The sequence below is a fragment of the Lampris incognitus genome, chromosome 2, assembly GCF_029633865.1.
Source record: "Lampris incognitus isolate fLamInc1 chromosome 2, fLamInc1.hap2, whole genome shotgun sequence".
In the NCBI taxonomy this organism is placed as follows: domain Eukaryota; kingdom Metazoa; phylum Chordata; class Actinopteri; order Lampriformes; family Lampridae; genus Lampris; species Lampris incognitus.
In genome coordinates, this window is record NC_079212.1 from 12431577 (window position 1) to 12447903 (window position 16327).

Here is a 16327-nt window from a genome sequence, read left to right on the forward strand (position 1 = left end):
CGTGGTGTCCCATCTAAGAAATTAACTGAACAATTCGTTAAGATTCAGGATTCAATAATTTATTGCCACAACAGCTTTTCAGTTGATTTGGAATTTGTTTTGGTGTGCTCAAAGATAAGAACAGTAAACATGTAAACACACAATGCATACAAGGAATATCCACACACACAAAAAAAAAAGCAAAAGTTAAATGGTGAAATGCAGAAGTCCAGATCTACTGCCAAACAACATACTATTAGACTTCGTATTCAATAGAAGTTTGTTAAAAGAAAACCATTTTTGAGGGGCATCAAAATAAGCCTGTAACGTTCACTGAAATTGTGAGATGTCAGGCTTGGAAGAATAAATCACAGTATCATGTGTATATAATTGAATATGACAATCAGAGCATATTTGTGGGATATCATTAATAAAAATGGAGAACAGCAACAGCCCTAGAGATGAACCTTGTGGTACGCCTTTTTTCCATGCTCATAAAATCTGATTGACTGCCCTGTAAAAACTAAAGAGACATATTGACGTCTATGGTGAAAATATGAATTGAACAAAAGTAAAGAATGTTTTGAAAAAACAATAGCATAAAGTTTGTCAAGGAGGAGGTAGTGATCAATCCTGTCAAAAGCCTTAGTGAGGTGTGTAAATATTGCACCTGTAAGTATATTGAGAGCTTGGTCTGCTTCGTCTGGTGGGCCCAAGGACCATGGCCCCTGCCCGGAGCTGTGTCCGTGGAGGAAACACAGAGGGCGGTCTGACAGGACGCAGAATCGGGGCAGGCTAAGCTAGCCCATGCAGACCGGCAGTTCCGACAGTCATCCTGGCTGGCGTTCTTTCCCTTGAACAGTGATTCTTTTTGTTTACTTTGGATATATGTGTTAGTTTGGATATGTGTGTTCTTGTAGTTTTTGGATGAGTTTTTTGTCTTTGTGTTGCACTGCTGTGAGCTGGGGGAAGCAGCATTTCATTTCATTTCATTTCATGTACTTGCGCACATGAAATGAAATAACAAATAAAGTGTTCCTGATTCTTGATATTGGTGTCCAATGAAGAGGATGCATCATTAGTGATTTTTAAAAGAGCAGTGGTTGCAGAGAAATTAGGTCTGAAACCAGATAAGAATGGAGATAAGATGTGAAAGTCATTAATATATTGAGATAGTTGATTAAAAATTAAGAGAAGCATCCTTGAGCAAGACTGAACCCCTAACTGCTCCTGGTGAGCAGGTTGGCGCCTTGCATGGCAGCCTTTGTCATCAGTGTACGGATGTGTGTGAAAGGGTGAATGTGAGGCATACAATGTAAAGTGCTTTGAGTGGTTGTTAGACTAGAAAAGCACTACATAAAATGCAGTCCAGTCCAGACAGAGGAAAAGTGCTGGCTGAAGGCATTAGCAATCATAAAGGGATCATTAACAACTTCATTATTAACACTAATGTGAATAGTAGAGCTTTGGTGGATTTATTGATTATACTGTTGACTCTGTTCTAAAACTGTTTAGGGTCATGAAAATCATTAGCTAAAGAGTCTTTATAATTACTAGATTTAGCATTTCTTGTTTTGATTGTACATATATTCCTTAAATGTTTATATGCATTCCAATCAACAGAATCCTTTGTCGAGCAAAAGAAAAATATTGGCCCCAGGCCTTCTGTCTGTTTAAAGAGACCTTAAAATCATGTGATCTAGCAAGAACTGGCAGGTTACATAATCGGTATCTAATATTTTCTGATATTTTGCATTAATAGGAGACCTTTCCCATTAAGGGATTTGTGCCCTCATCAAAGTGTATCCACAGCTCCGCGTTGGAGTATATTGAATCTATATAGGCTTCCGGTGTGGAAAGATTGCTGTGCGAATCGCGTTTGCAGCGGCCTCACCCAGTACCGTCCATGTAGTGTCTTTGTCCACATCTGCATCAAGTTTTGTCTTTGTTTGATGACTGGGAGAGCTGGTGCTGGATCAGCTGGGAGAGCGGGGCAGGCTAAGCTAGCTGCTAGCCCATGCAGACTGGCAGTTCCGATAATACAGGGGGCGGTCTGGCGGCGGCCTTACCTGGCTGGTTGACTGTGGTGTTTTTGATGTCGTCGTGAGGAGTGTGGGGAGGTGTGTCTCGGGTGTCTGGCTGGGAGAGCTGGAGCTGGATCGGCTGGGAGAGCTTGGTCTGCTTTGTGCGGTGGGCCCGGGGACCACGGCCCCTGCCTGGAGCTGCGCCTGAGGAGGAAACGCCGAGGGCAGTCTGACAGGACGTAGAAGCGGGGCGGGCTAAGCAAACTGCTAACCCATGCAGACTGGCCTTTCCGACAGTCATCCTGGCTGGCGTTCATTCCCTTGGACAGTGATTTTTTAAAATTTTTTATGTTAGTTTGGATATGTGTGTTCTTGTAGTTTTTGGATGTGTTTTTGTCTTTGTGCTGTACTGCTTTGGTCTGGGGGAAACAGCCTTTTGTTTCATTTCATGTATGCAAGTGCATGAAGTGAAATGACAAATAAAGTGTTCCTGATTCCTATGAACTAAGGCCGTGGAGCTAGATTACCTTTATTTGTCATAGGGAAAGTTCTCAACCCAAATCTGTGCTGTGTTACATCAGAGGAGCTGATAAGCATCAGCTGAGGGCCAGGGAGGGCGTGCACTCTGAAACATACTGAAACCATGACATGCCTCTCGTCTCATTGGGAACACACCAGTAATTCCCCTTAACTCCAAGTAGGGCTGGGCAGTAATCCAATATTATTGTTCATCGTCTTTCAGTGGTATAGTCTAAGGATGAAATGTAGATATTGCCATTTTGTAATAGTTTTATTGTCGAAATTAATGATAACAAAAACTCTATTACCTAAAATCTCTTTCAAAATGAGGTCTGAAATATTTGAGGGAGTGTTATTTCAAAACTAGTTTCTGTTTGATATTATATTTTACATTACCAGACAGTTCAATGAAATGAACCTCAGATGGGTTCTTTTGCATATGTGTAGACATCATGATATATATATATATCGCCCTTTTTCGGTTAGTGTGTGTCTTCCTCAAGCTCGGGTCCTCTACCAGAGGCCTTGGAGTTTGAGGATTCCACGCAGTATCTTAGCTGTTCCTAGGACTGCACTCTTTTGAACGGAGACCTCAGATGTTATTCCTGGAATCTGCTGGAGCCTCTCTCCCGCTTTTGGGGGTCACAGCCCCTAGTGCTCCTTTTACCACTGGGACTACGGTGGATTTCACCTTCCACATCCAATCTAGTTCTTCTTTCAGCCCTTGATATTCTCTAACTTCTCATGCACTTTCTTCCTGATGTTGCCATCGCTCGGTGCCATCGATCACTATTGCTGTCTTCTGTTCCTTGTCAACCACCGCAATGTCTGGTTGGTTAGCCAGCACCCGTTTGTCAGTCTGGAACTTGAAATCCCACAGGATCTTAGCTGTGCCATTCTCAACCAGCTTTGGTGGTGTCTCCCATTTGGATTTGAAGACTTTCAGTCTGTATTCAGTACAGATGCTGCTGTACACTATCCCAACCACTTGGTTATGCCTTTCAGTGTGCGCTTTCCCAGCTAGCATTTTATATCCTGCTACTAAGTGCTGGACTGTCTCAGAGGTGTCTTGCACAGCCTGCATCTTGGGTATTGTCTGGTGTGGTAGACCCCTGCCTCAATTGATCTGGTGCTGAGTGCCTGTTCTTGCAGATTGTCAACAAGGCATCCAAAATCATAGGCTACCCACTCCCCTCAGTTGAATCTCTACATACTCACTGGACTGTAAAGCGAACAAAGAAGATCATCTCTGACCCCTCACATCCTGCTCATCACCTCTTCCAGCTCCTTCCCTGAAGGAGGCGCTACAGGTCACTGTCCACTAAGACTAAACGCTTCACAAACAGTTTTTTCCTCTAGCTGTCAGGACTCAGAATTCTCCCTATAGTCCCCTTCTCACACATCATTGGCATGCATGCTATCATTCTGCTAATTGTGTGTAATATGTTTTTTTTTGTTACTGTGTAACTAATGTGGAGTGTCTGCAGTTGTCTGTGTATGTATTGTGCTACAGAGTTTAACTTGTACTGAAAACAAATTTCACTGGCCTTGGTCATGTGGCTAATAAAACAATCTAATCTAATCTAATCTTGTGCTGCTATGATCAGAGCCGCTGTGCTATCCTTCAGTCCAGCCTTTTATAGCCTCTGGTAGGATTTCTACATCAGCTGTGTCTTATATGTGTTGATGGTACATCCTATGGGGGGGGGGGGGGGCTTAGTCTTCCACGATACCTCCTCTTTGTCTTCCTCTCCACTCTCTCTTCTGCTAACTTAGGTACTCACTCAGCCGTTTGTCCTGGGGGGCCTTCTTTCTGATCTACTTGTGGATGTTTGTTGTTTCATCCTGGATAGTGGCTCTGACACTCACGAACCCTCTTGCACAGTCTCCAGCTGCTGGACTTTGGGTGGAACCCTCTGTGCATTGTGAGGAGTTTCCATGTCCTGATATCTATGGTCTTTACCCCCTCCTTTGGCTAACTTATTATTCCAGCTGGGTATCTGATGGCTGGTAGGGCATATGTGTTGATGGCTTGGATCTTATTCTTCCAATTGAGCTGGCTGCTCAGGACCTGCCCCAATCTCTGGAGGTATTTGACTGTAGCTGACCTCCTTGCTGCTTCCTCATGGTTTCCATTTGCCTGTGGAATACCCAGGTACTTGTAACTGTCCTGTATGTCTGTTATACTGCTATCTGGTAATTCAACCCCTTCAGTCCTGACCACTTTTCCTCTTTTTTGCCATTCTACTGCACTTGTCCAGTCCAAATGACAATTTTGATTTCGTCACTGTAGATCCTGGTGAGGTGGATCAGCGAGTCAATGTCTTGCTCATTCCTGGCATACAGCTTGATGGCATCCATGTACAGGAGGTGGCTGATGGTAACTCCACTTCTGAACCTGTATCCATATCCATTCTTTGTGATGATCTGACTGAGGGGGTTCAGGCCTATGCAGAACAGCACTGGGGACAGCACATCACCTTGGTATATGCCATATGTGATGGTCACCTGTGTGGTTGTGTTTGAGTTGGCCTCAAGTGTTGTTTTCCACTGCCGCATTGAGTTCTTGATGGAGGCTATTAGTGTCCTGTTGACTTTGTATAGTGCCAAGCACTCTAGTAACCATGTGTGGGGGCATTGAATCATAAGCTTTTTTGTAGTCAATCCAGGCTGTGCTCAGGTTGGTCTGTCTGGTCTTAGAGTCTTGGGTGACTGCTCTATCAACCAGTAGCTGATGCTTTGACCCTGTGGTGTTGTTCCCAATTCCTTTCTGAGTTACGCTCATCTATTGACTTGTGTGACCTTTCAGCTTAGCTGCTATGCAGACATCATAGCAGCTAAGCTGTTATGGATCTTCCAAGTTATCGAGAGTCAGCTGGTAGTTTGAAGGTGTGCCCTTGTGCAGATCCTTCATGATCAGTATTGTTCTCCCCTGTGTTAGCAAGTCAGGGTGAGACCCTGAAGTTAGCAACTGGTTCATCTGTGTCGCCAGGCGTTAATTGAGTGACATTAGCTTCTTCAGCCAGTAGGTGTGAATCATGTCGGAGGTTGGTGCAGTCCAGCTCTTCATGCTTGAGACTCGTCATTGGATGTCAGCCACTGTGATGATTTCTGGTTCTTGTCCTGGGATATTGCTGTGGTCTGCTCTTAGGTCCACCAGCCACTGGACATTAGTGTTGTGTGATGCCTCCTTTTCCCATATATCCTTACAATATTGCTCGGTCTCTACTCTGGGTGAGTCTGATATTGTTACTGTGCAGCTAGGAGTACACTTTGGATGGTTCTTTGAGGAACAGACCATTTTCTCTTTTGGCTTCTGCTTCTCTAGTGTATCTCTTCAGCCAAGCGGCCAGAGCTATGAGCTTTTGTTTGGCAGTTTCTAGGGCCTCACTTATTGACATCTTGCTCTACTTCTTTGACCAGGGCCTGTCTTTAATCACACTTTCCTGCACCTCTGTTAATTGGCTGACATTTCTCCGTGCTGCTTTGATCTTGACTTCCAGCTGTCTCTTCCATGGAGTACTATTGGTGTTCTTAATCCTGTCCCCAAGCATCTCCAGGATTATGGTTGCAGTGGCATATACAAGCTCGTTGGTCTCGGATATGGTGGCAGTCGATATTGTGTAAGGCTGTGTTCACATCTGTGAGCAGGCTTTGTAATGGTACTTTGTCACTGAGTTGGGGAAGCCCAGGGGTTGAGTGTCTTTAGTCTGGCCATGAAACTCATTTGAACCTCAGTAGCTTCAGCTGTCATGGCTGGTAGGATTGTCTCAGCTAGTTAGAATCTGTCCTCATGTGTATCCCCTGCCTACTGGGTGGCCATTCAGGGTGCTGAATTTTATAGTCATCATGTTGGAGTCTCTCCATCTCAATTGTGAGAGTAGCTTTCTTCTATCGATGTTCAAGCATTGAGACTAGCTGCTTCTGAGTCAGTGTGGAAGTAGGTCTCCTACTGGTCCACAATTCCCACATACACTTCATATAGCCCCTCTCCTGAGGTCTTCTATTATAGTAGCATTCAGCCAGTTCTAGATTCTTGGCTCTTGTCCATGTATGTCTTGTTCCAGTAGCCGTTTCTCATCAGATTGTCCTGGTTCCCCAACACCTGACGTACATCTTGTTAAACCGGGTAAAGTTGAGCCCATATGACTCTGTTCATGACTCTCACTCATGTCTGAGGTAGGTGGCTCACATTAGCAGACTAAGCCACGGACTCTTACTGGAGATTCACCCCAACCGGGGTTTGAACCCCTAATCTCCAGATCTCCAGCCAGCGGGAAAGCCGGTGTGTGTGTGTGTGTGTGTGTGTGTGTGTGTGTGTGTGTGTATACGTATATATATATATATATATATATATATATATATATATATATATATATATATATATATATATATATATATATATATATATATATTGATGTCACCACCCAGAAGCAAGCCTTTATCACCCTGAAAGACCACAAACCAAATTTTAAAAACAAACCAACATGTAGGCAGGCTTATCAGCCCCACCAAGCCCGAAATAGATAAGCTCAGCAAAAAAATGATTGAAAATATAAACTGGTTGATTCTGAAGAGGGTTCCCTTGAACCAGTGGAAGAACACCGACCAAGTATCGAAATGGTTTAAGGACATAGATGACAAGAGTAGACATACGTTCATATGCTTTGTGAATTTTACCCCTCCATAACTAAAGAGCTACTAGACAAAGCTATTGAATTTGCCTCACCATACACCAAGATATCCCAGCAAGACAGAGACATAATAGCCCATGCTGAAGAGTCAATCTTATACCACAAGGCAATACCATGGCAGAAACAAGGTAACAGCAAATTTGACGTGACCATGGGCAGCTTCGACGGGGCAGAGACCTGTGAGCTAGTGGGCTTGTACTTGTTGTTCCAACTACAGGTCCTAGACATCAACGTCAAAGAGTAGTGCATATTCAGTTAGGGGTAAAAGATGTAACCAGTGCTTGGCAGAAAAGTATTTTATTATTTGCAGACCTGATATGTCCACCATGAATAATGGAAATGAATTGGCCACCAGTTGTAGACACCGAAAACGATAAGTAAAACGTCTTTATTATCCCCCCCCCCATTAGATGATACACATATGACATTTATTAGGTTTTTTTAAATATGCTTTTTTATATGCTGTTTTGAATATGGGTTTTTTAAATATGTTTTTTTTAACTACCTGTCCTCCCAACTGTGCCCCAACACCACCCCAATATATAATTCACGTAAGTTACCTTGTTATATTTTTAATGTACGCCATTTCAACAGTGCCCTGGCCCCTAAATGCTTTTCAAAACAAACCCCAGTCCCATTAGTTGTAATGTTTTCTACCCCTCCATTGGTTGATGTGCATCATAAGTACCTACCCCATTGGCTGTTATAATTTGAATGTTTCCCCATCTGATCGGTCGCTGTCCAACCGAAATTAGGGGCGTGATGCTGGGCAACGTAACGGTATGATTCTTTGTGAAAAAAACATTAGCAGCTGATGAGAAACAGGCCTGTACTGCTGTGCATTAAAATCTTTTTTCCTGTATCTGTGTTGATATATATATATATATGTGTGTGTGTGTGTGTGTGTGTGTGTGTGTGTGTGTGTGTGTGTGTGTGTGTGTGTGTGTGTGTGTGTGTGTATACACACTGATCAGCCAAAACATTAAAACCAACTGCCTAATATTGTGTAGGTCCCCCTCGTGCCGCCAAAACAGCTCTGACCCATTGAGACATGGACTCCGCAAGAACTCTGAAGGTGTCCTCTGGTATCTGGCACCAAGACATTAGCAGCAGATCTTTTGATTCCTGTAAGTTGCGAGGTGGGGCCTCCATAGATCAGACTTGTTTTTCCAGCACATCCCACAGATGCTCGATCGGATTGAAATTTGGGGAACTTGGAGGCCAAGGCAACACCTTGAACTTATTGTCATGTTCCTCAAACCATTCCTGGACAATTTTTGCAGTGTGGCAGGGCACATTATCCTGCTGAAAGAGGCCACTGCCATCAGGGAATACTGTTGCCACGAAGGGGTGTACTTGGTCTGCAACGATCTTTAGGTAGGTGGTACATGTCAAAGTAACATCCACATGAATGCCAGGACCCAAGGTTTCCCAGCAGAATATTGCCCAGAGCATCATACTGCCTCCTCCGGCTCGCCTTCTTCCCATCCTGGTGCCGTCTCTTCCCCAGGTAAATAACACACAGGCACCCAGCCATCCCATGGTGCAAAAAAAATGTGATTCATCAGACCAGGCCACCTTCATCTGTTGCTCCATGGTCCAGTTCTGATACTCACCTGCCCATTGTAGGAGCTTTCAGTGGTGGACAGGGGTCATCATGGCCACTCTGACCAGTCTGCGGCTACGCAGCACCACACACAGCAAGCTGTAATGCAATGTGTGTTCTGACATCTGTCTATCGTGAACTTTTCAGCAATTTGAGATACAGTAGATCTTCTGTGGGCTCGGACCAGACGGGCTAGCCTTCGCTCGCCACGGCATCAATGAGCCTTGGGTCCTCACGACCCTGTTGGTAGGTACTGACCACTGCATACCGGGAACACCCCACAAGACCTGCCCTTTTGGAGATGTTCTGACCCAGTTGTCCTTGCCATCACAATTTGGGCTTTTTTAAAGTCGCTCAGATCCTTACGCTTGCCCATTTTTCCTGCTTCCAACAGATCAGTTTCAAGAACTGACTGTTCACTTGCTGCCTAATATAGCCTGCCCCTTGACAGGTGCCATTGTAATGAGATAATCAATGTTATTCACTTACCCGTCAGTGGTTTAAATGTTTTAGCTGATCGGTATATATATATATATATATATATATATATATATATATATATATATATATATATATATATGAAAGATATGAAAGATATATGATACCATTTATTGTGATAATAATATTTTCCATATCACCCAGCACTCCCTCCGAGTCATAAAGCGTTCAACTGACTAAGGTCCTCTAATAACTTGCAATTAAGGAGCAGAGTGAGATGAGCAGGGATATTGCAGAGGGGAAGGTTCGGGAGGCTGGGCGATGGAGGAAGTGTGAGAATGTGTAACAGGATGTCTCCTCTCCTCTTCTATGGTAAGGTGACACCTCTGGCTAGCTCCTAGATCCTGTGCCTGCCCCAAGCAGGCTCCAAATATTTTGATTTGAATGACTAAAGCGTCGTCTAACAAGTAAGCTTGTCAGAGTCCTTTTGCCTCAGCGAAATCTCCTGCTCTGCTCACAGGAGGAACAGAAATATGATGTGGGTTATGTTACGTGTTTGTTTGAGTTGGTGTGGACTACTTTCATTTGGTGTGAACAAAAGAAGTGTGAGAAGATATCACATATTTACCTATATGCAGGCGAAAAATGCGTGTAGGCAACAGGATGTGTGGGTTGGTGGCAGGAAGAGGAGCAGGAGCTGAAGTAAGAGTTGAGCGTGTCTGTGTCTGTCTGTGTGCGTGTGTGTGTGTGTGTGTGCGTGTGTGTGTGTGTGTGTATGTGTTGGGGGGGGGGTCCTTTCTCTGTGGTGGGGCAGGAGAGTCCCTACCTATTTCAAACATTGCAAACACAAAGATGCAAAAACCCCATCATCTGTATAGTACAGTTGACGCATGCCATCAGTTTGGTAGCTGCTGCTTCCAGGGCCAATCGAATAACAAATCTGTCTTCTTTCAAGCTTAATGGTAGGACGAGCACGTACTATGTGAGCCTTTCCTGTCTATTTGTCAGCCCGAATTTGGGAAATGGCAAAAATGCAGTTGAGGTAATGAGCCCATTTCTTGCCTCCCTTTTGTCTGGTGCATCTTTTATGTAGACGCACATGCATGTGGCTTGAGGTTTTGGCCTCTGGCATGGCTGAAAAGGCTTTCTGCGGTCAAGGGACTTGAAACATGAGCGGACATACAATATAGTGGGCCTTTCTGAATGCTCAAAATCATAAAATGACAATAAAATAACCCAGTGTTTTAAGAGACTGACGCTGGGTCGGCTTCGCTAACGTGTGTGTGTGTGTGTGTGTGTGTGTGTGTGTGTGTGTGTGTGTGTGTGTGTGTGTGTGTGTGTGTGTGTGTGTGTGTATGTGTGTGTGTGTGTCTCCAGTTGACGTTAGAGAGATCAAGGAGATCCGTCCTGGACAGAAGTCACGGGACTTTGAGCGCTATGTTGAGGACTCGGCAGCGCGACTCGACCAGGCTCACTGCTTCGTCATCCTTTACGGCACCGAGTTTCGCCTCAAAGCGCTCAGCCTAGCAGGTACACGTACACACATACACACAAACGTCCAGACTGCACAACTGTGCATTATGATAGGTCCGTCTTCACAGTGTTATTTTTCAGTGAATGCCAAAGTAATAGTTTAATGCCTTTTTTAAATTATTAACATGTTTTATTATTAACTCTATTGACAAGTTAATGAACTGCACATAACCATGAATAATTCATGCCACTGATGTGATTTACACAACTGGTGTAGGTAATCTTGATAATCGGTATTGGTAAACATGAAAATGACTTTTAAACGGGCAAAGTAACAATGGTTTATATGTAAATGGGGATTTAATGTCTGGGAAGGTAAAAGTAGTTCTGCACACTGTAGCTCCCCGATACGCAATATATTTGGACATCCAAAAAGGGACGTTTTTAGCTATGTGCTCTTCTCCAGACTCGGCAAAATAAAACACAATCGCCATCTTAAATACATCATAAACTCCGATCACCTGACAGTCACATGACACAATTATAATTACCCATTAGATCACAAATATCAATACACAGTATGTACAATAACATGGGCCGAAACACCCGTGTGTAAAGAAAACATATATATATATATATGTATATATATGTGTATGTGTGTGTATATATATATATAATACATAGACGTACATAAAGACATGGAAAAGACCCCCGGAGCACAGTTGCATTACATCAGGCACGTAGCCGTCATATCCTCAGTACGGCTAGATCTAAATAAATGCACCTCTATATTCTAGAGATTTCCCTCAACTTTGGAAACAGGAGTCTACAATATACAACTTTAATATCTGTGTGCTTGTTTTAAGTGTTATATTCCCACATTATTGGGGGGGGGGGCAGCAATGAGCGGTTTGATGTCAGGGAAATACTGTTGTAATTGTTGCTCTGCCCCCAGCAACGTCCGATGAGGAGATGACCATGTGGGTGAAGGGGCTGAACTGGTTGGTGGCTGACACACTAAAATCCCCCACGCCGCTCCAGATAGAGAGGTGAGCGAACAGCGCGGCGAGCGAACGCACAAAGAGACTTGCGCCGTGTCCTGCCCTCCTTTTTTTTTAATCGCTCTGTTTTTGGTGTGGTATTGAGGTGGTTGATTAACATTCTCCATTGTAGTTTTCATCAAATTGGACACTTGTCCCATCCAGATGTCTGTGTCCCAGCATTCATCGCTGCCTCCACCTTTGGCAGCACCTCACGCCCGCCTCTGGGCCACAAATTGAATCCCCTTTCTACTGACAGTCAAATCAAATCAATTCAAAATCAAAATCAAATCAGTTTTATTTGTGTAGCCCAAAATCACAAATTTGCCTTGGTGGGCTTAACAGCAACACAAGATCCTGTCCTTAGACCCTTTCATCGGATAAGGAACAACTACCTAAAAAAAAAAACCTTTAACAGGGAGAAAAAATAGGAAGAACCCTCAGGGAGAGCAGCAGAGGAGGGGTCTCTCTCCCAAGACGGACAGCATGCAATAGATGTTGTGTGTACACAATACAACATTGAAAGAAGATAACAGAATCATAATGGAATTATAAAATTTATGAAGAATATGATGAGCAGGATGCCAAGCAGTGTCCAGACGCCATCGGAACAGTCCAGGACCCGAGCCATTCCTCTTATAAAAACTGTCCTCTTTCCTTCGCTTTTATGGCTTTTCTAGCACTTCGCCCTTTGTACTTAACCACTGTTGGTTACCAGTTTACTGACCTAAAATGTCTTAAGCTTGTTCGAAATTTACACACGGTATGAGATGTCCTGGATAAGACAACTTCATACCCAACATCCAAATTTATGTAAAACATAATTTCTACCCTCTTTTTGCTCTACTGAGTATAGCCGTGTCTCCTTTTTCTCTGTTCATAGGTGGTTACGGAAGCAGTTCTGTGCCGTGGATCGCAACAGGGAAGACAAGTAAGTCAGTTCGGCGAACAGAAATGTGACTTGTCGGGTGCCCGTTTCATCCGATCGCCCTGGCAGGAAAGTAGATCAGATGATACATAACTCAGACGTATGCCCGACCCCGTTAGCTGCCCTGTCCCTTTCTTCACTTCGACGTCGTGCTGCGTGAAACGCTCGCCAGGCTGGTGGGTAACGCGGAACATTCTGCGGTGAGGTGGAGGAACTCGCCTCTCAGCTGCACACCAGCACCACTTCCTGGGGCAGGAAACAGAGTGGAGAGGATGGAAGAGACACACAGAGATGTTTGTCTTTTACCTCCCAGACAGAGAAAGGGCAAGCCTTTGTCAAGCTGCCGTGGTATTGTCTCTGCCGGTGGAGATTTTGGGGGTATGTGGCAACAATCATGTAAAAAAGGAGCAACCGGGGGGAAGAAAAAAAAAAAGAGAGAGAGAGGGAAAAATGGGACGTCTTAAATGTTGGTCGGGTCTCCGCAATCTGGGAATGAAACTTGCACGTTGCTGGATGTGAGGTGTTTACCTGTCAGTTGAACCACTTTTTGTAAGTACGTGTGCACAAGTTGTACATGTTTGTGCTTACGTAAGTGTTTCCTTTGTGCGTCTTTATGGTTCGAGTGTGATAGTTTTTTGTTTTTGTTTTTTTAAATCAACCTGTGTGTGAATGTGTTTTCAGGATATCCTGTAAGGATCTGAAGAACATGCTGAGCCAGGTCAACTACAGAGTCCCCAACATGAGGTTCCTCCGAGAGAAGCTTCCGGTACCCTCCTCCCCCCTAATTACAACCCCCTTTCACTCCTACAGCCACCGCTGCTTTCAATAAGATGTTATGTTAGCCTGATGATGTGTGATTTGATTTAATATCACTACGGCCTCTTTGTCCCCCCCACCCCGTCTCTTTTAGGACTCAGAGCTGAGGAATGGAGACGTGTCCTTCTGTCAGTTTGCTCATCTCTATCGTAGTCTCATGTTTGATGCTCAGAAAAATGTAAGTTTAGTCGATGAAATGGGCCGCTATTCGTCCACATATTTCTCCCCCTTTCGTCTCCCGTTGCCCACATCTGATTCTCTGCCAAGCCCCCCCCCCCCCCCAATCCCATCATCTAGCTGTTCTCTAATGGCTTTAGATCAATACAGACCAGTTAAAAACCCACCAAATCCCTCTGGTAGATGCCATTAGGACAAATGCTCTCACACACACACACACACACACACACACACACAAAGAGATAGAGGCAGGCTGGCCGGGGTCAGATTAAATGGATGACCTCGGTGTTCAACTCCAACCCCCCCATGACAAAGCGCCACTCAGCCCCTCAGGATGGTTGTTGGGGTGTACATGGCTAGTTTTATACATTCCAGAAAATAATTTCTGAGATTTAAGTATTTCCAAATCATTAGTTCTGACTTGTGTTTGACATCCCTTCCAGATGGAGATTCCATTCCTACAGAGGTGAGTCATGACTCAGTAAACACACATGTACCCACATATACAGGCATCCCGTTTGGGAAATAAATAAGGCATTCTCTGAAATGAACCTTTTTCCTTTAATCAGGAATGTTGACAGGCCTGAACAAAGGATCTCTTTAGAGGATTTCAAAAGCTTCCTTCTGGAGTCTCAAAAGGTACTCTCTCTCTCTCTCTCTCTCTCTCTCTCTCTCTCTCGCTCTCTCACGCTATCTCTCTCTCGCTCTCTCTGTGTCTCTCACTCTCTCTCTCGCTCGCTCTCTCGCTCGCTCTCTCGCTCGCTCTCTGTGTCTCTCGCGCTCTCTGTCTCTCTCGCTCTCGCTTTCGCTCACCATTGCACTCTCTCTGTCTCTCGCTCTCTCTCAAATTCAAATTCAAAAGTGCTTTATTGGCATGACGAATAGGCACTAGTATTGCCAAACCAGTCATTACAAACAGACCAAAAAAATCAGAACATATACTGAACATGTGCTTATACATAGACAGATACAAGGAATCAAAACATATACAGGTGCAGTATAAAAACCAGACTGGTAATTAGTTACCGGTAGTACTTATTAATTATTTATTATTTAACTATTATTATTGTTATCTTTATTAATTTTATTTTATTTAAAGCAGTAGGATTGTTAGGATGACTATCTGTGTGCATGCATGTGCATTTATGAATCTGTGTGTGCGTGCGTGTATGTGTGTGTGTGTGTGGTCTTCGGCTTCTTTGTGTAAAAATTAGGAAATATGTGTGTGAATATGTGTATCATTCAGTGTCCCTCAGATGGTGGCTCTCTCTCTCTCTGTCTGTCTGTCTGTCTCTCTCTCTGTCTGTCTCTCTCTGTCTGTCTGTCTGTCTGTGTTTCTCTCTGTGTGTCTGTCTGTCTGTCTGTCTGTCCGTCCCTCCGTCCATCCAAGACTTGACATGTCTGTGGGGTGTAACCTGGACATAGTCAGCATGCTTTTACAGTCAAAATCCAACACTGAATTTGTGTTTGCACACATGTGGATACAGGAACTGTGGGCCACAGACAACAACAAGGTGCAGGAGTTTATGTTCGGCTACCTGAAAGACCCCCTGCGAGAGGTGGAGCAGCCTTACTACTACCAAGATGAGGTACACACTCTAAGCACCCCTTTTATATTTCTCCTGCCTACCATCTTCATGCTGCACTTTTCTGCAGAACTTTTTTTTTTTACTTGAAAAAATTTGTTTTTTGTTTTTTTGGAGTTGCTGACCTCGTTGTGTTTTCCGATGGCCCCCTGTGTTGTTGGTGTAGGTTGGACATGCTTTGAGAAATCAACAAGGATTGTCAGAACCATTACCTTAACACCTCCGCCCACATATATAGAAAAAGGTTATTGACTGTAATTGACTACACTGCAAGTTGAGTTTTATTGAGCATATTTTTTTTGTGGTTGCACCAAGAAAGCTACGACCGACTGAAAAGAAAAAGGAAGTTGGTGCCGGACAGATGCAGAAGTTGGGGCCGTGAGTTGCCTTGTCTGACGGTGGCTGGCGTTTGATAGTAGGTTTATAAGACAAGGCCATGTAGTGTAGCGACCAGACTGAGGGAAAGAGTAGAATTAACATTATATTAATTTCATATTCTGTTGATGTCTTAGTTTTTTTCCGTTGGCCTCTTTCGGAGGGCAGGATCCGATACAGAATGGCTCCCCTGGACGTTTTAGAGATTCAGTGCTCGGAGATTCTCTGGCAGGATAGGTGGTTGTCAACATGGGGTCTTGGATGGCGGACTGTCTAAACACAAGGCCACTGTGATGTTCACTTTATTGGTAGCGGTCAAAGTTCACGCTGTCTTCTCTTTCTGTGTAGGTTACAGAAGTTTATAGTTTTGTCAGTAGGACCAGGGGATGCAGCGATGTCACTTGTTCACTGCTGGTAACGATTCCACGTAGAAATCTGTAACTGTCGGCCCAAACAGAGCTCCGATCCATCACATTTGCTAAACAGTGTGGCCTTATGGCGTCTGGGTAGCGTGGCGGCCTATTCCGTTGCCTACCAACACGGGGCTCGGTGGTTCGAATCCCCGTGTTACCTCCGGCTTGGTCAAGCGTCCCTACAGACACATTGGCCGTGTCTGCAGTTCGGAAACCTGATGGGGGTATGTGTCCTGGTCACTGCACTAGCACCTCCTCT

The 16327-nt window shown here is 44.2% G+C and overlaps 1 protein-coding gene across 2 annotated transcripts in view; it reads left to right on the forward strand.

Annotated features, from left to right (window-relative positions):
- Positions 1-16327, forward strand: part of plcg1 (phospholipase C, gamma 1) — a 54728-nt gene that overhangs the window by 12587 nt on the left and 25814 nt on the right. For both annotated transcript variants that reach the window (XM_056302147.1, XM_056302146.1), the window contains exons 3-10: positions 10638-10790; positions 11689-11782; positions 12657-12704; positions 13383-13467; positions 13612-13695; positions 14138-14160; positions 14264-14333; positions 15182-15283. In XM_056302147.1, coding sequence (XP_056158122.1) covers positions 10638-10790; positions 11689-11782; positions 12657-12704; positions 13383-13467; positions 13612-13695; positions 14138-14160; positions 14264-14333; positions 15182-15283 — 659 coding nt within the window. The remainder of the gene's footprint in view (positions 1-10637; positions 10791-11688; positions 11783-12656; positions 12705-13382; positions 13468-13611; positions 13696-14137; positions 14161-14263; positions 14334-15181; positions 15284-16327) is intronic.